Raw genomic sequence first — 27,401 nt, forward strand, 5'->3', positions numbered from 1 at the left:
CCAGGTTATAAGACTAATAACTGTGGGGCTAGGAAGGTATGTCAGCTGGTTTGCCATGCTGAATTCAATCCCCAGAATCCACATTAAAAAAAAAAACACAACTGGACATGATGACACATGTTTGTAACCCCAGTGTGGAAAGGCAGAGAAAGATGAGTCCTTGGAGCTTATTTGCCAGTCAGGCTCCCCTCCATAGCAAGATCCAGGCTGTGCAGATCATGAACTGGTGGCCAGTGCCAGAGGAATGACAGTTGAAGGGACCTCTGCTATTCATAGGCAGACATACCCACAGACACAGACACATGCACACACACACACACACACACACACACACACACACACACACACACACAGACACACACAGACATAGACACACACACGCACACACGCATACACACAGAGTAAGTCATTCTTTCTGAAGTTGTTATAGTTGATACAGTAACTTTAATAGAATGCTCTAGAAAGTACTTGTTTACCCATGACTCAGAATATGATCTTATTTGAAATCGAGTGCTTACAGATGGAATTAATTACATTAAAATTAAGTCATCTGGATTAGGGTGGCCCTTAAATCCAATGGCTGCTATTCTTACAAAGATACACACATATTAGGCAAGGAGACATCAAGGGAAGACGGGAGTATTAAGACAGGGAGAGCCTGGTTCTCCTGACGTTGAGCCTATCGAATTATCAGAGAGTAAATTTGCTGGGTTTAGTCAGCCAGTTTCTGGTAGTAGGTTATGACATCATTAGGAAACTCATTTATTACTTTTGCTTGTTTTGCTGTCTGTTGGAAAAAGAAATTTCAAAATCTTCCTCATAGCTTTTTAAAAGTCATTTTTGTTTTCTCAAGGACATTAAGTTACCTGTCAAATAAAAATTGTGCATATTTCAAGTGTACAATTGGATTTTGTGTATAAGTGAGATGAGGCACTGGTGAGGCCTGCTTTTGTTTCACTTAGCACAGTATCCTTCCACTTTGTCTGTGTTGCGGACAACACTGCCTTCTTTTTTTAAAGGCTAAGTAATATCTATTACATTTTTAAACCCATTCACATGTTGGGAATATTTTAAATTTATTAAAATGATACCATCATAACTCAAGGTTTTCAACTCTTCACCCATTTTTTTTTGCAAATAGAGTTCTCTTTGTTTTGTCTATCCTTAAAGGAAAGAAATAATCAAACAAACCACTAATTATTCCTTTCCTAAGTATTTGTTGAATTCCTTGTGTTTAGTACATACCATGCCAAATTCCAAACACATATGAATAATAATAAAGATAAGCATCACCAATACTTATGAATTCTTATTACTAATTTTTACTTGTAATAATTATTACTAATTAAGCTAATTGTGGACTATGGACTTAATGATGCTTCATCTGCATCCTAGACTCATTTAGTCCTCTGTACTCTTACCCCAAGTAGGTAACTGTTTCCTCCTTTGGAGGAAAGAGACTATAGCTCTCATAGTGTTTGAACCAGACAGTACAAACTCACTGTACGATGTCTTCTGCACTGAATGTATTTGTTACTACATTTTACACTCTCTCTCTCTCTCTCTCTCTCTCTCTCTCTCTCTCTCTCTCTCTCTCTCTGTGTGTGTGTATGTGTGTGTGTGTGTGTGTGTGTGTGTGTGTGTGTGTGATGTGTCCATGCTGTAGCACATGTCAGACATCAGAGGACAGCTGTGGGTGTTAGGTCTCTTCTTCTACCATGTAGGTCCTAGAATCACACTTCAGTTGTCAGTCTTGGTGATGAGTCCCCTTTACCTACTGACGTGTGTCCCTAGCCTTTCCTCTCCATCTTTGTCCAGTGATTAAAATACCATGTAATTATATTTTAGTGTGATCTTAGCTTCATTCGTAGTGTAAAGTTCTTACTACCATCCATCTCTGTGTCTCTTTTCCTTTTGTAAAAATGAGACTTATACACATAAACATCTGGCAATCTAAAATGTTACAATTTCTCTCCATTGACAAACTTCTGTGCTACCATTTTATTTATTGTCATCATGATTTTGAGTGTTCTAAATATTTCATATAAAATATAATATAATTTATATAGATTTCTTAGCATTATGTCCCTAGAGTTAATTTTACATATGTTTGGGAATATACTATAATTTCCTTTCTTTTAAAGCTTGAATTCACTGTATTATTATTTTATGATTTTTTTATTTTATGTGCACGGGTCTTTTGCCTTCATGTATATGTTTGCACCACAAGCATATAGTGTCTACGAAGGCCAGGACAGTGTATCAGATTCCCTGGGACTTGAGCTACAGATGTTTGAGCGGTGCAATGTGGGTAGTAGGAGTTGAACCTGAATCTTCTAGACAAGCAGCCAGAGCTCCTAACCACTGAGCCATCTTTCCAGTCCCCTAATATTGCAATTAATTGTTGTTTTTTGAGACAGGGTCTCACTATGTAGTCTTGGCTAGCCTGGATATCACTTATGTAGACCAGGCCCCTGAGTTCTAGGATTAAAGGTGTGCACTACCTTTAATCCTTGGTCTATTTCTCTGTATTATATACTGCACTTTACATATTCACTCACTGTCCATAGACTTGGGTTACTTTCTTGTTTTAGCAACTGTGAATCATACTGCTAAAGAACACGAGTGTCCATTGTGGCTGTCTGTAATGCCAAGAGTCACCATGAGGCGTAAACTGTAATTTTAGAAAATGCTTTTTGCTTTTGCCTTTCCATGTGTTTGTGCGATTAAATATATGAAGGTGTCAAATCTTCTGGCCTTAATTTCTGGCTTCTGAAAAGAGTAATGAACAGAGAGGGAGAGGATACCAGCTTGAAGACCCATGGTTGTCACTTCAGCTAGGGGCGGGCATCACAACGAAGCCTGCCTCTTCGTCTGCAGTGCTGTGGTGGTGAGCAACAGTCAGAGGCCAGGCTCTGTGTTCTCCGTGCTAGCTTCTGCAAGCTGTTCCAGGAACTTGACCAGAAGATTGGCCATTAGGTTTGGTGTGGCAAGTGGACAGCTGCTGCTGTAGTTCATGCTAACGCTGACCAAAATGAAGCACAGCATAACTGCGCAAGCCCTTCCCTGGAGGGTGAAAATGTTTAGTATACTCTGGAGTTCACAATACATTATGGTCTGCCAGGGCAATTGTTGTCAGATGGTTCTTGTGCCTTCTCCTATGACACATTTCCAGATCTCTCTAAGTCCTCACTCTTGAGCACCACATCGTCTTATGCCATTGGTAAGATGAACACTTTTATTCATGTATCCCATAATTTTGTGAGAGCACATGCATGTACACACATGTATAGGTATATATGTATTTCTTAAATTTTTAATATTTACATTATTTTACGTATATGAGTCTTTTGCTTTTGTGTGTGTGTGTGTATTTGCACCACATGTTTGCCTGGTGCCTACAGATGTCTGAAGATGATGTTGGAACTAGAGTTACAGATGTTTGCAAGCCATCTTGTGAGTGCTAGAGATCAAGCCCAGGTCCTCTGCAAGAGCAGTCAGTGCTCTTAGCCACTGAGTCATCTTTCTGGCATTGTACAAGTATTTTTTTTAAAACAAATTCTATAGATGGTTCTAAGTAATGCACATCAAAAGTGATAATTATCTGTGTGAGGGTAATGAAAGAGGAGATAGAGACAGACTAGGTTCTACACAGACCTAGATAGCGCTATGCAATGAACAAGACAGACCCAGGGGAGTGTTGAAGTTGCCAACTAACTCACTACAGAATGCTTCCTACCTTAAGTTTCAGTTTAACACGTACTGTGTCCAACATATGTTAGTTTATGCAGAGAAAGATTTCAGTTTGAGGAGACACCACAGGCACACAGCTGCTTAAATGCCTCAGAAGTCTACTGACACTCAGACTGGCAAGTTATGTTTTGACCACTTAGCCTGGCGTGCAGTCATCTCTGCTGGGGCTAGCTCAGCTGGTGGAGGTAATTCCCTATCCGTTAATTAGATTTTCACCTTTGATTATGGGTAGAATACTTGCAATTGAAACCACGAGTCTACAGTGACCTGCATTTGAATGTCAATAATAAAATGCCCCATTTGAAAATAACAACCGTTGTGCTTTCTCCACTGTGTAGCTTCATGAGTGTGGGCTTGAGAAAGCCCTAGATTTTACCATTCCCTTTCCTTTTCCCCAATGTAACATTTATTTTTTCAGAATCTTCAGAGTCTCAGAGCAGGTAAATGAAAACTGACAGTATGCTTAGGACTAAACACATAAAGAGACGAAAGAAAATATTTGGTCAACTCAGATCGTTTTTCAAAATAGGCACAACATACTCTACATCTTAGTCAGAAATATTTGAAAGTCCAATGTGTTTCATCCAAAAATCTGAGTAGCGTGACAAAAATTTACAGAAAAAAAAATGCTGATATTCAGCTCTTCTCATGGAGACCTATTTTCGAGCCACTTAACGTATTATTGTAATATTTCCTAGATTCCTGTCCAGCTCACCCCATGAAATGACTAAGTTGTACTGTCCTCGTTGTGAGCACGCAGGCAAGAAGGAAAGTGGTTAAACATTCTGCTGTGTGTGAGCAGTTCGAGGGCAGGCAGACACCACGCACCCTGACCACCTATTATGGAGCTCTTTGCTGCTGTGGCAAGTGAAAGCGAGTTAATTGGGGGAAGCTGCGGAGCATGTTAGGGGCCTGGGAAAGGGTTGCTGCCTGACAGCTGAATGTCAGCAGGAGCCAGTCAAGTGTGGCTGAGAGACAGAGCCCTGTCACAAAGTTCCCGCTGACTGGAACACAGTGAGGGAGCTGAAGTATGGTTCCGTCTCACGTTCTCCCTCATTGAATCCAAGCACCTTAAAAGATTTTACACCGTGGATGTCAACTCTTGTTCTCTAAGCTGTTTCCCCTCTCACTGTCCTGCATTCAAATGATTGAACAAAAGATGCTAATGTTTAGCAAAGTAAATGTAAATGCCCCTTTCCACCCTTTCTACCCAAGCAGATAGACGGTCACCCCAAAGGGAACCTTGAAGGTTTACATCAAACAATTACATCACTTCCAAATTTAGTTCAGAGCAGAATCTTCTTCAAGAGTGAAAATGGACAATTAAAGCCATGAGAGCACTGTGCGTTCTCTGCTGGAGGATGTCCTGTCTGTATGGCCTTGACTTTCCGCTTGTCTTTTGTCCCGGGCTTCATTCCCTCGCTTTCCTTGCAAGGTCTAGGTGAAATGCCATATAGCCACCAAAGGTCGCAACAATGAGCAGACAGGAAGAGCGAGGTCCCTGAAACATAAGGCCCTTCAAAAGCGGGGTCTGGAGGAAACTGAAATAAAATAAAATAAAATAAAATAAAATAAAATAAAATAAAATAAAATAAAATAAAACTCTGAGATGAAGACGTTTCCCGGAAGGAAACATTTGATACCACAGCATGGCAGCCACAGGGTCTTTACACTGGAGGTTCATTTATTCATTTGCTCATTCATTCACCCAGCGCTAGGTAAGCACACAGAGGACCTAATCCATGTCTGCACAGGGCACTGGGAAACAGAAACAAGCAGACCCACCCACAGCAGGGTTACTGAAGAATGAACAGCAAGCCAGTGCTGTCTCTTAGACCTCCCTGTGATGATGAAGGCACTGTGCCTCAGTGCTTGGAACACGTAGGGAAGTGAGCTTTAATTTTAGATTAGAGATCTAATGAATTTAAAAATACTGCTGACATATGGCCACTGTTATTAGGCGACGGGGGTCCAAGCAAACAGTGGATCCTTAGGAGAAAAGGAGAGGCATCTGACCTGAAGACAAGGCGAAGGATGGCAGAGAAATGTTGCAGGAAGGGCGGGGTACTGAGATGAATCCTGAAAACCAAAAGGACTTAGCCCAGCAAAGCAGCCTCTTTGTCAACAGAGCAGTATGGGAAAGCAGCTCCAAGTCAGGAGAAAGCTGGGTGAGCTTTGGGATGGGCACTCTGTAGAGTAGAGGACATTCTGTGTGAGGCTGCCTTACTACAGCAATGCATGCCACCAAGGAGTTGTTCCAGGGCCGTTAAACTAAAAAGTCACACAGGCCCCACACCACATGGCTTCTCCAGTGAATTAAAGCACACCATGGAAGGCAAAAGGAAGCGACAAGGAGCAAGCCGGGACAAGACCCGTGGTACCTGACTTTTAAGCGAAGTACAACCTAGACCTGCCTCTCTATACTGCATCAGCTTGTTCCATCCTGAAGGTTATAGGGGCCAGGGATGCGTTTTGAAAAGGTGGTACCCGGCATCCTTTACATAGACGTGCTTTCCAACAGAGACTCAGGGGCCAGCTTGCCTGCCGCATGGGTGCTGTTTGCCACATAGGCCAATGAGCAGTTCTGGGTCTTAATTGCAGTTCTAGGGCCAGTTTTAGAATCTCCACCCTATGTAGTCTTCCCAGCGCTCTCTACAGAGTACCATGTCTTATGGAGCTACTTATTATTTATTCTTATCAGATGAGTTCAGTCTGTGTCTTGAAAATTACTTGCTGATTTTGTTATCTGTGCTTAATACTTCTTAGGAGTTTCATTTATCACATTTTATTGCTCATCTTTAATAGTAAATTTAAGTATTCTCAAGTAATTAGTGGATATACAATAAAGAAGAGATAAGGTGGGAAATAGTCTGAAAAAAAAATTGACTTGTTTGAAGAAATTAAAGACGCTTTGAGGGCACTGGGGATGGAGCTCAGTTGGAAGGATGCCTGCCAGCCTGCACGGGGCCCTGCTTGGAATCCCGGGCACCACACCAAACACGCGCATGTAGAGTGTGGAAGGTGAAGAGACTCTTGGAAGAGCTCATGAAAAGTCTTAGACTCACCTGAAATGATTGTCTAGGGGACACCCTGTTCTGCCTCCACACTCCATTTCAAGCAAGTGCAGACCTTTCTCACAAACTTATGTATAGGAGTCAATTTGAAGGAAAGGCCTGAAAGTGTTTTTTGCACACACGTAGCCAGATGGGAGGTGGAGAGGGTGGCCTTGTGTCTTTCCTCCACACAGCTCTAGGGACTGGCAGGAACTGGGCTTTTAGGAGAGGTGTCCCACATGTTTGCCGCGGAGAAGAATGCTTTGAGATAGATTCTGTCAGCACTGAGATCCAGGCAGAGTGGCCACAGCTCAGAAGATGAGGAGATCGTGAGTTATGGCTGATCTGTGTGATGCCATCACCTGTGTGGCCCAGGGAGCCCTGTAGGACATCTGAGGCAGGCCAGGGATGCACGGATCGCAGATCTAAGAGCTCTGGATGGGGCCTGAACAGGGGTGTTGAGGTCTTGTGTAAGTTGGCCAGAGAATAGGGCTACCTGGCTCACTCTGGAGCCTTCTCTGAATCCACAGAACAGTGTAAAATGCTGGAAATCTCCCAGCTCCACTGTCCTTTAGAGCTTGCTCTCAGAAGAGAGCAGCTATCTGGTTACATGGCTATTCTAGCAAATGAAAACTCAAGGAGCCCTAGTACAGGATACAGACTAATTAAGGACCAGTAGCCAATTCTGAAAGTAGGGAATCTTTTCGTGTGTAGCTTATGGCTGCATCTTCGTAGTTGAGCATACTATCTGGCACATGCTAGGCACTAGCTACCTTCTTCACAGCAAAGGAAGCACTTAACAAAATGCAGAGAAAAAAACCCCCCACAGATTGTAACTAAATCATACATCATGTACAACACATACTAGACCTCAAACAGCCAAACAGAAAACAACCCTGGTGGCTGTCAGGGGTACCGTGCTTGCTTTTCTTGCAGAGGATGAGTTCAGTTCCCAATACCCACTTCAAGGAGCTCTCAACTGCCTATAGCTCTGGCTCCAGGGGAACCAATGCCTTTGGATTTCTCTGGCGTCTGTACTTATGTATGCATACATACATGCACACGCACACACATTCGTGCACACACACACACACACACACACACACACTTTTAACATCTTAAATAAAATAACCGTTGTCAAGGCAAATGAACAGAATAGCAATTTTTGTTTTTGTTTTTGGTTTTTTTTCGAGACAGGGTTCCTCTATGCTTTCTTGGCTGTCCTGGACTCACTTTGTAGACCAGGCTGGCCTCAAACTCATAGTGATCCACCTGCCTTTGCCTCCCGAGTGCTGGGATTAAAGGTGTGCGCCACCACACCCGGTTCAGAATAGCAATTTTTAAAGAACGCACAGACTGTAGAGAAGGTGATTTCTCTGCAGGGATGTGACCCTGAAGGTTTTTCTTTCTCAACACCCTCTATTTATCTATCTATCTCTATCTATTTAAGGTGCTCAATATCACTGCTCATCAGGGATTTCACCTAATTAACCCCCCGGCGATTTCACCTAATAGCGGTTAGAATGGATATTACCCAAAGGATGGAACACAGGAAGTGTTGGCAGGGATGTAGGGAACACAGATGCTTATAGCCTGCTCCTGGGAATGTCAATCAGTGTGTCTGTTTTGAAAAACAGTATGGAGGTTAAAAACAAACAAACAAACAAACAGCTAAAATAGCAATTGTGTGACTCAGTGATCCCATTTGATAATATTTATTACCTCAAAGATCTGAATCAGCTTGTCAGCACAGATGACTGCACTCTCAAGTTCACAACAGTGATGATTTGGGAAGCACCTATCTACCCGGAACCAAGGAATGGACTAAAAATGGTCTACATGTTCTCAGTCTTACACAATTCAGCGTTTAAAAATGATTTTCTGCCATTGTAATACCCTAAGTGAGTCTAAAGGACATTATACTGAGTGAAATAAGCCGGGCACAGAAAGGCGACATGTGACTTCAATTTAAACATGGCACCGATTATGACTTAATGAAAATACAGACTAGAGTGGGTAGGTTGGAGTGTGGTAGAGAAAGGGGAAGTGCTGGTCAAGAGATACAAAGCGGCAGTCAGAGCAAGAAATAAGTTCTGCGGTTCTACTGCACAGCACAGTAGCTATAGCAAATAAAAATGTACACTTCAAACTTACTAAATGCGGACCTTAAGTGTTGTGGTCATAGGGAATATGAGTATATGAAATATTACAAATGTTAATTAGCCTGGCATTCATTCCACAGTGTTCAAAAACCATTACATCTTACCTCATAAGTAAGCATAGGGAATTTGTTTCATGGGGCTGGTAATGCTGAAGTGCAGCTGTATGAATATTAGTTTGTAAATTGTGGTGGTTGTGCTAGTCTCAGAGTTCTCACAGGATATATTCTCCTAAGAGAGTCATGTGGTTTGGAACTCTTCAGGTGGCCTGCATGTATCAGAGATGACATTCACGCATATCACACAAGGGGACCGCCACCAATAGCTAAGTGACTTGTGGAATATGCTCTCCATAGCTCTGATCTGAAGACACTGCACGGAGATGGCCCCAGACGGCCTGAGTGTTGTTCAGCTGAGGTGCAGTTCCCTGACTCAGGGAGAGGTCACGTTCTCTTACACAGAAAGAGCCACCGCGTTCAGTCGAAGGGTCTGCAACCCTAGAGAACACAGCACTTTTGCTGAAGGTTCTCACCAGGGAAACAAACACCATGTGCAGCATCTACAAGGAACTTGTGGGTCTTAGATGCGAGAAAATGGGGTAATGAAGGATTGTGGCCTAAAACACTGGAAAATAGGGGGCATGAAAATCTGGGGCTCAGACTATAAAATATGAACTTATTATAAGGCTGGTGGAGACGCATGGCTGACTGAGACTTCTGTAGGTAGGAAGGCGTAGGCAAGCCACTCTGCCTGACTCTGCACACCACGCTGCCCCTTCACCTCAGAGAGACAGGTTATTAAAGGCCCACATTTCCAGCTCTCGGCTTTGACACTTAAAAAGGCTTATAACTTTAAGAGGAAATTCTTTAGTAATGAAAAGGTGCTCAGGAAGCTTTCCCCAATGGTTCCCAGAGAGGACCTAGCAGGCGCACGTTTTGACCACAGAAGCTGTAGTGTGGCACAGGGAAGTGCTATTTGGAACCAATCGGACAGGTAGGAGTTGTAAGTGGCCACCCTGTGTATGGAGTTGCTCGCCTTGAGCAGGGAAGAGGTGGAGGGTCTCCTGCACTCACTCACATTTGCATATTCCCAGTGTTAGCGAGTGTGTGGGTGACTAAGTATGTGTTGAGGATGTTCTTTGGTTAAAACAGCAAAACAGAAAGAAGAATGTTTTTCAGAATCTGCAAAAGGAGTGCCCTCTGAGACCCGAAGCTAACAACTGTGTTTCCCCTCTGCCCACCCATTTCAGTCATAACTATTATAAAGCATTTCAGTACATATATAATATATAGCTTCAACATATATAATATTAGTGGTTTTAATAAAAGATTAGTAGGGACATAATTTAGAACTACAGAACAGAAATGGATCCCAAAACTTCAGTACCTCAAACTAATCCCATATGTAACTCTGTAAGCCATTTCTTCACTTACATCATCAATAGCAGAGTGCAACTCATGGGAAAAATCCAGCTGCCACCCGTTTCTGTGTGAGCCACAATCTTTGTACTAGCTGGGGGCATTATTGCTGTAAAGAGACGCTATGGCCATGGCAACTCTTATGAAGGAAAGCTTTAACTGGGCCTGGCTTACAGTGCAGAGGTTTAGTTCATTATCACCCTGGCAGGAAGCATGGCAGTGTGCAGGCGGACATGGTGCTGGAGAAGGAGCTGAGAGTTCTACATCTGGATCAGCAGGCAGCAGGAAGAGCCAGTGGACCACTGGGCCTTAGCGTTGGCTTCTGAAACCTCAAAGCCCATGCCCAGTGATACACTTCTTTAAATAAGGCCACACACCTCCTAATAGTGCCACTCCCTATGGGCCTTTGGGGGCTGTTTTCATTCAATCCACAATCTTAGGATGGTTCTAACATTTTAAATTGTAGGAAAAAGCCAAAGAAAATTTTGTGGCACATAACAATGATTGAAATTCAGATTTCAGTGTCCAGAAACAAAATTTTATTGGGACATAGTTATGGTATAGAACAACACATTTAATAGGTAGAGTAGCAAATATTTACCCTACAGTGAATGAAATATTATCAGGTCTACTGTAGAAAGTATCTTCTGATCCTTGTTCAGGTATAAGCATTTGTCTACACAACTCAAAGGCGTAAAGTTGTAAGTTTTAAAAAATAATTTAAAAAATTTTACATATACATTTATATTATTACACACACATATAATAAACTACCTACAGCAAGAAGAACCATGAAACAATCAGGAATTATATAAATGTTACATTCATAGTGTTTTGGCTATTTGTATTTGGCAGTCTTGAAGAAAACATCTTTTCTATCTTGGTGCATCTAAAATTCTGAATGTAAATCAATACCTATCATATCTTCTCATTATTAAAACATCTATCTAGATGTAAAAATATATTAACCATTAAACAACTGAGCTTAATTGTAAAACTAAACTATCTGATCTTCAACCCCATCAGAGACTTGAGAAGGAATACAATTATTTATCTGAGTACACTGGGGGTGTAGGTTAGCAGTTTCCACAATGAGAAGATGACAGAGACAGTTTGCTACCTGAACAGTCACCTAAAACTCTCTATAATGTTGGAGCATCATCTTCAGCCTTCTCGCCCAATATATCTGACAGACATATTTGTGAGGCAGGAACTATTGAGGACTTCCTTACCCTGTCTTGGCAGAGTTTGGCCGTTGACTCTACCTGCATCCAAGCTTGCTCATTTTTAGGTAGAATTCTGTCTGTGGTAGAAATGAGGAAATTTTGCCCAGTGGCTTGTTTGCCATGTTTGAAGCCATCTCCATAAGGAGGTGCAGTATTCTTCAAGGTGAGTGAAGTTCACTAGCCTATGCCTCTGTGGTTAAATGTTGGATTATTTCTAGATCTTGTCTACCACTTATAGGAGGGACCTAATCATAAATGGAATTATATCATGTGGCATTAGTCACTTGGGACAGTTGTCCAGTCAGTCACCATGGTTCTATCACTGTATACAGTAACTGGCAGTTTATGAATGCTATTTTACAATGTTTTCATTAACACTTAGTACCACAATTTTTAAAGTTCACTTTTTATTGTCATTGAATATCTCATCTATTTCCCATTATTAACTGCCAGTAGGGCTTTATGAATTTCTCTTTTTTTTTTGTTTTCACCTATATTTCTAATTTTGTAGACTCAGTTCATGACCTTAGCTAATGAGTCAAATAATTTTAAAGATAAAAAGTAATGGGGAAATTTTAAAAAGTTACTGCTTTCAAAAGTCAATTTTTATGATTTATTTATAGAAAAAAGCTATCTATGCCTGGATGTATCTTCATGTTTGTTTTTTAAATGAAAGTGCATATATGCATATTACTGTGCATCATGTGTACACAGTTATGTATATACATTCATATGCACATGTACACACACAGTCACACATACACATATGCAGTCCTGAGTTACGACAGATGTACTTAACATTTTTCTCTCACTATCTTGCCTAACCATTGTTCTTCAGTTTGAAAATGTACTTCAGTTTGGATCTTGGTCTCCTGGGATAGTGACATTTGCTAGGACGTTTTCCAGTGATGTTGAATGGCAGCAATGAACTGATTCTTCCAGTCAGCCATGTAGTTCAGGGGTAAGCAGCTGCATTAGTGTGCTATGTTGTTGCGCTATACTTGGTAGATGTATTAAAATGCATGGTCACCTTATGATGGGTGTACACAGAGGGTGCGTGGCTCCACTGTAAGGCTAGAACCTTCAGTGCATATGTATGTATGTCTACATACAAACTCTTGTTTCACTTTTTTCACATGAAGATATTCCTATGTTTGCATTTAAATACTTACCTCAGAGTTAAAAAAATATTGTGTTATTTGAATATGTCATATGTCAATTAGATAAACGTCTATTAATAGAGACTTTAATTTTCTTTTTGGAGGTTGTACATGAATTGGTCAATGATTAATTGATTCTGAGACATGATCTTTCTACATAGCCCAGCCTGATCTCAAACTTGCAAGCCTTTTGTTTCAGCCTACCAAGTACTGGCATTAGAAATATATTCCATTATGCTTGGCTTGTTTTTCTTGGTGATTTGTGTGGTGCCCATAAAAGGAAATACCTTGTACAGAGATGGCAAATAAACAGGGCAAAATACATTTAGAAGTGTGTCCTTCAGAAAGTTTTCACCAGCTTCATACTCACATGGAATTGGCTTCTTTTTCCTTTTTCTCAATAGTGGGTGCTGCCAGTTGTCTGTGTTTTCCCTCTGATTGTTGGAAAGGTATTTCTCCTGGGCATATTTGTTGTGTAATTATTTAATCATAATGAAACTTACTATGTTCATATGCTTCCACATGTTCACTGGATATTGCACCCCTCCGACCCCAACCAAATAGGCCATTTGCACCTGGGGCAGAGGGTGCCAGGCCATGAAGTTCAAGGGAAAAATAAGCTACATTGCCTAGACAACCTCCCCCGAAATCCCCTAAAGTTAGCCACATGACCTAAGCTCAAGCCAATGAGAGGCAAATTGAAAAGGTTCGGTTTTAAGGGGTTTGCGACATGGTTCCCATGCTGGCGAGAGCTTGCCTTTCAAACATGATAACCTGAATTTGACCCTCAGAACCCATGTAATAAATGGGCAGGTATGGTATGGTATATGCATAACCCTAGCACTGGGAAGGCAGACACAAGTGGATCCCCGAGACCCACCAGCCAGCTAGTCTAGCCTGCTGGGTGAGCTCCATGCCAGTAAGAGGCCCTGTAACTGTAGATGGCATCCAAGGAGTGGCACCTGAGGTTGACCTGGCCTACATGTGTACACCTATGTACATGCATGTGCACACACACACACACACACACACACACACACACACACACACACACACACACTATATTCAGTATTAGGAGCTATCTTCAGATAGAAACCGCTCCTCTTTCTTTAATAATTTCCTTTCCTCTGCCCAGAATGCAAACACAGTAGCCAGGTCTCCAACAGTTTCTGCCATGAGCTGCACACATACAAGTACACTGGAGAGCTGGGCTTCTTACACTTTTTTCATTCATGACCACTTTTGACCCAAGAAACTCTTATCAACCCTGGGTAAATAGATATATAAACTAAATATTCAAGCAATAATTTGCTGCTATATATCATAAAGAAATTTCATTTAAAACAATTCTTTGGTATACATATAATTTTACCATCCACTGAAACAAATTTTTATCCTAATACAATTGACACTTGTTTATTGTTACACAAAGAGTTAAATGATTTCATGACTCAGGTCATAAAGAACCCTTAGCATGCTTTAGAGTGGACTGATATTTTGGTTTTATAATGGATAAATGCTACCCTTCATAACTATACTGTTAAAAACGGCAAAAATTTGTTTAGGACCATTTTAGAAATGTCTGGAAATTCTCTTCTAATCCAAAGTCAATATTAATTTAATGATTTTTTTTTGTTTTTTTTTGTTTTTCGAGACAGGGTTTCTCTGTGTAGCCTTGGCTGTCCTGGACTCACTTTGCAGACCAGGCTGGCCTCGAACTCACAGCGATTTGCCTGCCTCTGCCTCCCGAGTGCTGGGATTAAAGGCGTGATTTTTAAAAAAAGAAATTCAAGTTATCATCTTTCTTTTAAAAATATTTGATTAATTTATTTTGAAAAAGTTTTGATTTTTATGTGTATGGGTATTTTGTCTGTATGTATATATGTGCACTACATGCATGCAGTGCCAGTCAAAGCCAGAAGAGGGTGTCAGATCCTCTGGGGCTAGTGCTACAGGCAGTTGTTAGCTACCATCTGGGTGCTGGGACTAGAACCCAGGTCCTCTGGAAGAACAGCCACTGTTCTTAACTACTGAGCCACCTCTCCAGCCACTCAAATCAGCAAACTTTATTGTTAAATGTTCTAACAAAATATAATAAGAAGGTACGTCAACTGCATGCTTGACTTTGGATTAAGTTTTGGTGATTTTGTGTTAAGAAATCTCTTCTAGTTGGTAGATCTTTCATAGCTTCCATGTTCAGTTACAGAGCTGGAAACTACAGTCTAAGAAGTGAGCTCTAGACTACCAAGCTAGAAATGGCCTGGATCCCACTTAGCTTCCTTCAGTCCCACTAGAGAGTGAGAAGTTCTACGTTGCATAAGAAAGCATTTGGGGATTTCTGTTATAGCTGAATACTGTCATAGTAAACACACTTCCTTAGCTTGTTTTCTAATTAGCTTAAAAAACTGCCTAAGTCTTTAGTAAATGAAGAAAGCTTAAAAATGTTATTTCTTCACCTTCCGTCCTGATTATCTGCACCTCCCGCCTCTCCTCTTGGCCCCACTCTCCCTTCCTCTTCCTTCATCCCTCTTCTTCTACTCTTCAGAAAAGAGAAGCCTCCCCCTCTACCCCACCCTAGCACATCAAGTTAAATCAGGACTGAGCGCATTCTCTTCCACTGAGACCAAGTAAGGCTAGGGGGTCATGATCAGGAAGCAGGTAACAGAGTCCATGTCAGAGACAGCAGCTCCTGCTCCCCACACTAGGGAACCCACATGAAGCCTGAGCTGCCCATTGACTACATATGTGTAGGGCGTCTAGGTCCAGTCCATGCATGGTCCTCAGTTGGTGCCTCAGTCTCCATAAGCCCTAATGGGGGGACCCAGGTTATTTGACTCTGTTGGTCTCCTAGTGGAGTTCTTGGCTCCTCTGGATCCTTCTATCCTTCCCCACCTCTTCCACAAAACCTCATCCTCCCCACCCCCAGCTCTGCCTAATGTTTGTCTATGAGTCTCAGTATCTGTTTCTATCTGCTGCTGGGTAGAGCCTCTCAGAGGACAGCTATGCTAGGCTTCTGTCTGGAAGCATAGCAGAGTACCATTAATAGTGACAGGAGTTGGCTCTTTCTCATAGGTTAGGCCAGGCGTTGGTTGAACATTCCCTCAATCTCTGTTCTATCTTTATCCCTGCACATCTTGTAGGCAGAATACATTTTGGGTCAAAGTTTTTGTGCGTGGGTTGGTATTCCTTTCCCTCCACTAGAAGTTCTGTCTAGCTGAGAGGTCGCCTTTTAGTCTCTGTAACCCCTGCTTCTAGGAGTCTTAGGTAGAGTCACCCCATATCCTCCCAGGAGCCTACTCTGACTTAGGCCCCCAGCTTTCCTAGGAAATATCCCACCCTCTGTTTCTCTCCTCTCTCCAAGCTCTCTGGTCTCTCACTCCCACTCTCCCCACTTCTGATTCCCATCCTCATTTCCCTCCCCACTCCCTCTCCTACTCTGTTCCCTCTCTTCATCCACTTCTACTGTCTATTCTTTTTGTTTGTTTGTTCATTCACTTTATATCCTGCTTGTGGTTCAATTCCTCCTCTCCTCCCAGTGCCACCCTCCCTTCCTCTTTCCTCCCTGTTCCCCATTCCTCAGAAAAGAGCAGCCCCCCTTCCCATCCACCCCAGGTCATCAAGTGTCATCAGGACTGAGCATGTCCTTCCCCCCTGTGGCCTGGCAAGGCAGGCCCACCAGGAGAAAGTGATTAAAAAACTGACAACAGAGTCCATGTCAGAGACAGCCTCTGCTCCCATTATTAGAGGACACACATAATGTCTGAGCTGCCCATTGGCTACATCTCTGTTGGGGGCCTAGGTCAAGTCCATGCATGATTCTTGGTTGGTGCTTCAGGCTTAGCGAGCCCCTCTGAGTTCTGGTTAGTTGTCTCTGTTGGTATTCTTATGGAGTTCCTGTCACTTCCAGGTCCTTTTCTCACCCCCTCCCCACTTTCCCACAGGACTCCCTCTGTATCACCTAATTTTTGGCTGAGAGTCTCAGTATCTGTTTCAAAGTGCTGCTGGGTTGAGCATCTCAGAAGACAACTCTGCTAGGCTTCTGTCTGCAAGCATAGTAGAGTATTGTTAACAGTGTCAGGGGTTGCCTCCCTCCCACGGGGTGGGTCTTGGGTTGAGCCTGGCATTGGTTGGACAGTTTCTCAATCTCCACTCTGTCTTCTATTTACCTTTCTGAGTGAGATTTAAGCATCCTTCCTTGGGTCCTCCTGATTAATTAACTGCTTTGGCTGGGTCTGTGAATTGTCTATGGTTATCCTATACTATACGGTTAAGGAAGCCACTCCTGTGTTTAGCATGTGTGTTACATACACATTTTAAAAAACCAGTTCACGTGAAGATTTCCTACACAGTATTCACGTGTTTATTCAGTTCTTTTTTAAAAATATTTGAGCAGATGAATATATTTACATTTCAAATTCTTTCTGAGTTTGGAAGTTACAGATTTCTAAGACAAGGAAAAGGTGCTTTCCCTCCCTATTTTTGGATCTCTCCCATTAGGTGTGTGGGAAATGAGAAACCAGGAAGAATGTGGGATGTGAAGGGAAGTGGGAAAAGAAAAAACAGAAAGCTCTCTGGGAAATTTCATTTCCTTCTCCAACCCTGATCACATCAGGACATTTAAACATACAAGAACAGATAATGGGGGCTGTTATCTTGTTAGGCACAAGACATTTTAAAAATAATTTAAAATTAAGTTAAATGTTCTGGGGTAATTTAAAACTCCAGTTGTGAATTTTACATCAGAACCTAGCAACAACTTAAACTCTTGGTAAAAGGGTTGGAACTTTCATCATGTGAACACTGTATAACTTATTTATTTACTGTGGTCCTGTGGATATTCGGACTAGGCTACAACAGTGCTTCCCTAAATAAAAGCATTTGTTTCTGCCTATAGCACAGTGTATGCGTTTTTGTTTTCTAGTCTCTGAGACCGCTGAACCTTTGCCATGTGAAATGGCCCTAGAGATGAGGTAAACCCGAGGCTGTATCTGCTTGAGGTGGCATGAGAGGGTGGAGGTCAATGTATGAGCAACTGAGCCAGATCAGGATTCACATCTCCCACCTCTGCCGCAGCAAGCTGTGGCAGGGGCAACAATATTCTGCTCTTTTGAGCCCTAGTTTCTTCCACAGTAAGATATGGGGAACCATGGGACTTTCTCTTTGAATTGTGAGAATTCATATAATGTCTACCAAGCTGAGCCTAGCATAGTGCCTGATACATGAACCCAATACATGTTAATTATAATTGTAAGCTTGGAACTTACTATCACTAAGGGTATAAATGGAAGTCAAACACAAGTTCTTGCATTTTTGTGGCTTTGTAACAACCCCAGCATTGTTCTTTGTAATCTCAAATAAAGATATAGGCTCAAACAGGACAAGTAATATGTCACAGGTCACATACTTAATAAATGACAGAATGAAATAGGAGTTTGAGAAAGCTGTAGCTTCAAAGCCCATATCTTTCTGCTGTACTATGGTACTTCTACGTGAGATATAATCTGTTTTGTATAAAATAACCAAATATCAACATGAGACCCAAACCACAAAGTAATAATATCAGTGCTTTTCTCACTTAGTCATTCATCAATTAGGAGTCTTGTTTAGTCTTAGCTATATGGCTAAGTGCTAGAAATACAAAGTCATGATTTATTTCATCATATGGTATGCTCTGGTTTTATAGAAAAAACAAAAAAATATACAAATAAATATAAAGGATGAAAAGGAGACACAAATTCTGGTCTGACTTTTGTCATCAGTTTAGTTGGGAAAGGGTGGGTAGATGGTCTGGGAAGGTCTTCCCAAAGAGGTAAACCTTGACCAGAGTTTGAAAAGTGGAGAATTCACCCCCAAGGGAAAATGGATGGACCAGGGCTGGGTATACACTGTGTTCTTAGTACTAACTGGATTGCAGAGTACCAGGAGAAATGTGGATGAGGCTGGACAGGGAAGCAGAAAGCTATAACAATTGCCTAGCAAAGAGCCTGACTGTAGGGAAGGACAGCTGTGCAGAACCACTAACTGATCAATGTTTCATGCCAGGCAAGCAGTCCAGGCTGAATTCAAACCAGTCAGACCTGAGAGCTGGGGGTCTGCTTGAGGGCAGAATTGTGTGACGAGGTCATCAGTGCCTCTGCTGTTAGTGTCTCTCCTTTTCTTTTAACTTTGATGATGGTCTTTTCTAAATGTCTAGGTATGTGGGGCCCTTGGTGTTTGCTGACCATAGAACATTCTTTCCAGTGCTCCCCGGTCTCTTGCTTCCCCCATTCCTTCATCACTAAAGCAAACGGTCAAGTCATTTGTACTTATAGAGAGTGCATAACATACCCTGCAAGGTTTGGAAGCACATACTGGAATTTAGACTTAGTAGCTACAAGAAATACATATTTATTGGTATAATAACAGATGCCTGCATGTGTGCATATATAAATGTATGTGTGTGCTTGAAGGTGGATATATATGTGTGTGCTTATATCTCAGGAATATAAGTATTCCACGGGAGAAAATAATTTCCTGCATTTTCCCCATTCTGACTGTGTACACTGTGGTGCCCTGAGACTCCAGCATGCTAGGACTGGGAAGTGGGGAACTTGAACTTGATGCACAAATACCTTTGGAGGAAGGAAAATGTGGTTATGCTAAGTACTGGAAGTCTGGTGCTAAGAACACATTAGGAATTAGTGAGTTTCATTGCCATTCCTCTTGTGGGCACTTTGATTTCTTCATCACAACATGCACACGTGTTGTGCTCTACGTGAAAACCGCCAGCAGCATAAATGCCAGTGTGGAGGCTGCGATAACAAGACATGTATTGCAGTGGATTTAACTGATTTAACTGAGTGAAGTTTAGTTTATACTTCAGAGCTACAGACGCTACAAACACTCTGCATTCCTTCTCCATAGCAATCAGTCACAAATGGGATACCCTCTCCCCACAGCTCAGGGACCACTGCAAAAGGGGGAGGGGTAAGAATATTGTAAGGGTCAGAGGTCAGGGAGGAGAAAAGCATGTCTTCTGGAGATGACAAGACTTGTGCGCTTAGGACCCCACTGCAGCTCTGGTTGTTTTCCTAAGACAGCACTCTAGCAGGGAGCAGGCAGGGGCTCAGGGAGCGCGTGGACGGAGATGGCCTCTGTGGGAGGGAGAGTCGGCTTTCTTTAAGGCTGTGGCTCCAGGTAGGTTGACCGTGTTCCAGTGGGGGCTCCATACCCAGAAGTATATGGGAAACATGAACTTGAGTCAGTGGGTTTTACATTTTAAAAAAGAGGGGACAAAGTTAGGGGGCGGGCAGGGAGAGAGGCCAGGTCTGGGAGGAGTTAAGGGGAGGCGGGAGTGAATGTGATCAAAATACATATATGAAATTCTCCAAGAATCAAAACTATTTTTCAAAAGAGTATGTATCTAAAGAAGAATGATTTATCATGGGATATCTTACCTCTGAAAATCTTAATTATTAAAACCTTAGGTATTATCTCTAAATCCTGAGTTTTTAAGTTAATGCCACATAGAAGCTAGAAACCAATATTTTACCAGATGCCATCAAACATGGAATTGTAACAGACTCACAGCATGGCATTTCAGAGTTGAAGCATACGCCCTTATTTTATAGGCAAAGAATCAAGACTTTGACACCAGCCCCAAATGGCTGACTTCAAAGAAAACAGAACTGGGCAGGGACGCTGCCGTCTGCTAACCTCTGCTATAGTATGTGCTTAGCATGATCTTAGCATGATCTGCCTAGGACTGAATCATGCTCTCCCTCAGCTCTTTAACCATAAGTCCTAAAAACCATAACAGCCATGAATGCTGCACAAGAGACAGATGGCCCCGTGCTAGCTGTTCAGAAGTATTGGCTGACAAATTGTCTTTGATTTATAGACAATATATTGTGTGATTATTTTACTATTAGGCTAATGCTTTCTTTTCTGTTGTTCAGAAACATCCTTAAGAATCGTAATTTTAAAAATGGCTATTGGGTGTGTTCAATTGCTACATTTCACAAGTTGTTAAGTGGAGAGATTTAGTAAGCACGTTCCATATTGTGAGTATGTATTTAGCTGATCAACCAGAGCAGCGCTAACAGAGTCATTTACAGCTCATTGAGAAAATAAAAGTGCTTCCATAAAGATTCACATGACACCTAGCTCTTATTCCAGGTAACCAATCTCTTTTTTAAAAATTGCCCAAATTTAGATTTACATGAGACAACCAGAATATGTAAGCAGCTTATGAAGAAGTGTAAATGGCCACAGGCTTCCCAGACTTCCAGTGTGGAGATCAGATGGTGGATATTCAACTCTTACTGAGGTCTGCTGCAGCACTAGTTGCCGTTCTCACCTCTTTGTCACACTAAAGAAAGCATTTCCACAGGGTTTTTGATATTATCTGTAACAAGAAAAACACTTAATATTTAATTGTTATCTAAACACCAATTTCTCAGATAAAAAAGTCACTAGAAATTGTGCTGGCTTTTCTTTTCTTAAAGCTAAGGAACTTAAAATCAAATTTTATTCCATTTCATGGAAACACATATTTTCTAACAGCACAGAAAGTGATTCTAGTACTAGAAGCAGTCATTTGTGTTCATTTACACAAATATAAACCTGACTGCTGGCTGGGGGCCTTTGAGGAATAAAACACTTTAAAGAAATTAATATTCTCTCTTCTTCCATTCCCACCCCTTCTTTTCTTTCTTCCCTTCCTTCTCTATTTCTTTCCTACCCTCCCTTCTCCTTCCCCCTTTTTCTTCCTTCCATCCTTCCATTTTTCTCCAAGGTGTTTGATTATTTGTGTGTGTGTGTGTGTGTGTGTGTGTGTGTGTGTGTGTTAAGAACATAAGGTCAGAGGATAATGTGTAAAAGCTGAGGCTGATTTAAAATACCACAGAAACACTGATACCATGCTTTAAGGTTATTTACTCAAGCCTACTCTATTAGATGAAAGGACATTTTTACACACACGTTGGAAAATAGACAGATAAAATGGACAAGAAAAGGCAACCGGAGCCTTGCACAGAGTGCCATGACCTGTAGACTCTTCAGAGAACACCGTGCCTGGCAGAGCTCGTCCCTGAAGGATGACCTTCTAGTGTATCAGGTGTGGGCTGACAGACTTGTGGGGACAAGAGGGAAGCTTTGGCTACAGCCTGTATCAGGATAGTGTGCATCTCCACTGCTGGCAAAGCAGAACTCTTGGTCAGTTTGGTGAAGTTGCTCTTCTGCAGTGTAGAACATCAAGAAGACCACCAGGAGGATGGGTGTCTTAGACCAGAACTTGAAGCTGTAAACTTATTCTAAACAACAACAACAACAACAACAACAACAACAACAACAACACCCTAAAAGTAGTACTGCTGGATGACTTTGGGGTGCTGCTTCTGTTTATTTACCTGGAAGCTTTGACATCGTCTGTTGAAGGGGTGTCTGCACACCATGCTTATTGCAGCAGTTTTTAACAAGTCAGGTTCTGGAATCAACCCATGTGTCCGCCAGCCAGTGACTAGACAAACTGTGGGGTATCTTCACAATGCAATACTTCACGGACTTAGCAAAGGAGGAAATTGTCACGTCAAAGAAGCCTAGCCCAGGCCTGACTCCTTGGTTCTCCCTTACATGTAAGAGGACAAATGTAAGAAACTTCTGAATTCCCAGGGGCAGAGAGTAGAACGATGCTTACCACTGGGGAGGGGTGGACTGGAGAGAGAACAATCAGAAGGTTCCAGGCCTTAGGACAGATAGCAGAGGTTTGATGAGTTTTACACTCTCGCACAGTGGCAGCTATAGCTCAAAGTTCTGCTGACAGAGTAAAAGGGATGCACTCTCAAAACAGAGTGCTCGGAATACTTGATATAATCAGTCTGCGCTCTGTTAAAATTACAGTTTCATCTTGAGTGTCACATCAGTACACATTCTGAAAGACTTAAAAACAAAACTCTGAAGCCTTGGGCAAACACACCGACAACTATTGCCACAAGTTCAAGAATGCAAGGGAGAAGAGTCAAGTCCCTCTGTCCTCTGCTCCTTCAGGGTTCTCCCAACTCTTGACTCTGCAGAGCAGTTAGGTGGCACCGAAGACTTACAGCTGTCCCCGCCCCGTAGCCTGCATGAGCTAGGATCATGGTTCAGAAAGCCTAGGAAGGGCAGCTGCTGACTCTGGTGCACACTCTGCCTCTGGTGCACACTCTGCCTATGGGGCACATTCTGCCTCTGATACACACTCTGCCTATTGTGAACACTCTGCCTATGGTGCACACTCTGCCTCTGATGCACACTCTGCCTCTTATGCGCACTCAGCTTCTGATGTACACTCAGCCTCTGATGTGCACTCTGCCTCTGATGTGTGCTCTGCCTCTGGTTCCCACTCTGCCTCTGATGTACACTCCTTCTCTGAGGCACACTCTGCGTCTGATGCACACTCTGCCTCTGACACACCTGCTGCTTGTGCTCAGGGTCTGAACTGAAGATGTTCAGTTCAGGCCTAGAATGAAGCTCTGAAGTGAGCCTCACCCTGCTTACCCAGGCTCATGCATGGCTTTGGGTGTTCTTTTTCCTTCCACAGGCTCCAGAAAACCCTGTGTTTCATGGAGATATCTGAGTGGCCACTGTAGGCACTTAAAAAAAACCTTCCAGCATAAAAAGAGATGATTTCCATCAGCTATCTGCTTGCAGTGGAGTATCAAGAAATCAAAAGAAGAGAGATCAAAGAAAGTTGCTGAACTAGGTGTTAGATGCAGACATTGATTTTCTCCAGTTGTACTTTAAAAAATCTACAAAAATGGTAACACACACAACAGTAGAATTCCTAATACCTTCCGAACTCCAGCAGTGGTCCCGCCCTGTCTCCACATGGAAAGATAGTTCTGTATAACATGACACTGTGAAGCAGACCCTTATACCTTATGTTATTTTATTACCAAAACTTAAAGAGAATGCAAGAAAAGGGTATTTAAAAAACTTTGCAAACTGGAATATTTTTAGTGGACGTTCATAACTGGACTTGTTAGCCAGCATTCATTTGCTCAGAATCTGGAAAATGCTGATTTAAACTTGATCATTATTTTCTTGTACGTGAAGGTGTTTTAAGATAGCTTCTGCTTCATGGATAACACTTCATCCACGTTAAATATTAACTACTGTTTATGGGTGCTTGTTACATAAGCCTTAAGCTGTAGCTTTATCAAATGTTAATTTCATTTTCAAGTATTTTATGAGTATGTGGCATCTTTGAGGTTTGATTTTAGATTCTACCAATGCTGTATATATGAGACATTGATTTCACATTTAATCTATTATGTTTAGAAATTATTTCCAGGTGATTAAAGCAATCTTTATCAAACAAAGGGTAATAGCATCATTAATGAAGCTATAACAAAAGTTCTCACTAGACTTTACATCATAGCATATTATTTTCTAGAAATCACTGGGATTAATTAGTTTTCTTTGTGTTAAATCATGAATTAAATCATTAAAAGCAGACACCAGAGATCATTTACGAAGCAGTCCAGTATATTATAAACTAAGGGAACAAATTCTACTAGGGTTTGTTTATATGAATGGCCAAAAAACTGAGGCTAAAGTGGAAAATGCATGACTTCTTGTCCTTTTGGTTGTGAGCCTTTAACAGCTGAGTCATCTCTCTAGCTTTTGCAAACGTTTTATACAGCGTTCTGGTGTTCCTCCATTGTCCTGAAACACCTATGACAGAGGATGAGTTGATTCCATTTCAGTTGGAAAATCACTTCCTTTATATAGTTTCTCGCAGATGCTGAGCGCCATCCCATTACACACCTCAGGTGTTACCAACCCTCTTCCCTGTCTGTGCTTGTGGGTTCTGCTGAAGAGTTTCAAGCTCGATGTGTTTCTTTCTTCCCACAGACAGGATCCCGAGACCATTCCAACATCTCCATCCCTCCAAGAGCTGCCCTCCCTGCCGACCCAGTTGCGGACTCTCTTCCATTGCAAGTGGCACTTGATACAACTTACACGTTCTTAAAGGACACGTTCATAAGTACGGCACCCGATTCTCTACCATCACCTCAGTCCTCTCCAGTGATGCCCACTAATGCGCAAAGACCATCTCAGATTGGACTATGACTTGGTGAAATTAAAAAAAAAAATTGAGGAAGAGTTAATGGTACAATTAAAATTGTTTTGAAGGGGGATTTTTCTTATCAGTTGAGTTTTGTTTAATACAAGTGAGAGCGGGCTTTTAGAAATTGTGTGATCTCTTCATGTGTGCAGGGATCTCTGTCTCCTTAAATAATGAAATAACCCACTTTTTCCTCCCTGAGTTTTTATTTATTATCACAGTTGCTCATTTTTATGTAACATATTTTTAAATGTTAAAGAATGACACATTTTGGGTAATTTCCCTCGGACTTAAAAAAAAATCAATAAGCCATTTTAGTCTCTATCTATCAAAGTTGTTTCATACTTGTCTGTTTTAAAGCGAGACTGCAATACTTTAATAGGATTGAGAGAGCTATTTGAAATGTATGCCAATGATTCCTGTCATTTCATGGCAGCCCTGCCATGGTTCACTGAACCCCTCTTCTCTCTTGTCAGCTCAACTGAAGACAAGCATTTAGTTGCAAACTTTAAGCAGGTTGTACAAAACAGAAATGATGTGAGTGCTTCTCCCGCACAATAATGTCACTCCTGGTCAGTGTGAGAAGGTCAGCTTGCTCCCTGTAAAGCTACATGATACCACTTGCCCATTTGAACAAGTTAAGTTAACGGCTGCATCTGGTCCCTGTAGTCACTGAAAACCTTGTCCTTTCATCAGGCCTGCATTTGATAGGAAGCAAGAGCGGCCGTGCTGGGAGGATTTCCGTGGTCTGCTTAGGCACTTTATAAGGACAGTTCCCATGCCACGGTAGCAGGTGATATATTTAGTATAAGCTGAAAAAACTTCAAGGTAATGGCCATTTTGACCTTCAGAAGAGACTTCTTTTTTTGTTTTTGTTGTTGGTAAAACCCAAGAGTGACGACCGTCTTTGATGCTGACAGAATTTAAAGCAAGGCCATTGCCCTGTATTTTCTGCCTTGTAGCACACAAAAGTAAAATTGTATGTCAGGCCGAGATGTCGGGGAGCTGACAGGATGCCCCAGTGACATTTCAGCTAGAAAGAGCAAGTGTCTTGCAACCAAGTGGTCAAATATCAAATAATAGGTCAAGCAGGAAGGAGCTGAGTTCTAACCACAAAGAGGTTTCTGGTAACTTACTTGACAAGCTTTTGGGTGCTTTGTGGCTTGACAAAGTGATGTTCTGTTGGGTATCTCTAGACAGACGGTTCTTTCTCGCCTTCAGAAGATCAGGCATTGACATTGATTAAACTCTTTAACCCTTAAAGGTTAACTCCTTGCAGTTTGCATCACGGTAAGGGAAGAACAGAGGAACACTTGTGATGTGCATTTGTCTTTGTATTCATCATCTGACTCCCCAGGGACAGTAACTTCTAACGTGAACTGTAGTTTTTGACAAAGAATTTTGACCTATATTTCATATTATCTTTCATTATAGAATTTTCCATTATGGCTACATTAGAAAAAAGTCTGCCTTGTGAAATCTATATTGTGTTTTGTGACATTTGGCCCTGGGAAATAAAGTCTGTATACTGTTTCTTGTGCCATTCAGGTTATCTCAGTGACATATGCTGTCCTACTGTGTCACAACACTATTGCTGTCCTACTGTGTCACAACACTATTGCTGTCCTACGGTGTCACACTGTTTCTTAAAATACTGGGCCGGGATAAATTAGCTTTGTATAAATCTCTAGAAAGCTTTTCATGGGGAGTAAAATTCTATTTTTAACCAAATTGTTCTTAATTCTTAATTTTTTTTTTTTTTGGAAATCTTAATATGCTATGCATGACATTACCTGTATGAAATTCAACTTGTGCTTGGGATACAGAATATGCAGACTAATTTCTTCACACTTCAAGATACTTCCTTCTGCCACTCCTGCAACGATGAGGGTGTTCTGCATGAGTGCTGAGATACAGGCTTGTAGTTTACACGTCCTCACACTGGGGGTGCATTGCTGCCCTATGTAACCGCGTCCTTTCTCTCTGTGTGTGCGTTTGTCTCGAGTCTACTTTCAGATCCTAGCAATTTAAGAGGACTGAGTGTACTGTAAAACGTGCCCTGCACGGGCCTTAGTCTGCTTACTTTAGTTTTACTGGGCTAATGGGAAACCTTAACAAATGCAAGTATGTATCCCTGTGTATATCGATCTTACCAATGCATTATACACAGAGAATTCTGAGCTATAAACTAAAAACAGATTATTAAATCACACTGAAGCAGGTCTCATTTATAAGCAACTGGGTGGTGAAGACTGTAGGAGTGGAAGGCCAGGCCTCCGAGCGGTCATTAGTATTCACTACCCAATGCAGTAATATTTATACCATATGCTTTTCTCCCAGAAGTCAGCCGCAGCGGGAGGAGGAGGCTTAATGACCACGTCCTATGGAGATCTGAGGGTCTCTACACTGCTCTGAGCACCTCAGTGACCAATTGCTGCATATTTGAGATCTGCATTTCCACAGCAAGGACAGTTGCCCTAGCAGCTTCTCCAGCTCCTTAGGCGTGATGTATGGACTAGCCCTCTCTCAGGAGGATGACTTCAA

The 27,401-nt window shown here is 41.8% G+C and overlaps 1 protein-coding gene across 5 annotated transcripts in view; it reads left to right on the forward strand.

The window, feature by feature from the left end:
* Positions 1 to 26,703, forward strand: part of CCDC171 (coiled-coil domain containing 171) — a 304,004-nt gene extending 277,301 nt beyond the window's left edge. For 2 of the 5 annotated variants that reach the window (XM_084777633.1, XM_084777635.1), the window contains one exon: positions 24,644 to 26,703. In XM_084777633.1, the coding sequence (XP_084633759.1) occupies positions 24,644 to 24,862 (219 nt within the window). In that variant the 3' untranslated portion in view covers positions 24,863 to 26,703. The remainder of the gene's footprint in view (positions 1 to 24,643) is intronic. The other 3 variants (XM_084777632.1, XM_084777634.1, XM_084777631.1) reach the window with 2 other exon arrangements.
* Positions 26,704 to 27,401: the final 698 nt, after the last annotated feature.

Source organism: Acomys minous (genome assembly GCF_964271855.1).
Source record: "Acomys minous genome assembly, chromosome: 1".
In the NCBI taxonomy this organism is placed as follows: domain Eukaryota; kingdom Metazoa; phylum Chordata; class Mammalia; order Rodentia; family Muridae; genus Acomys; species Acomys minous.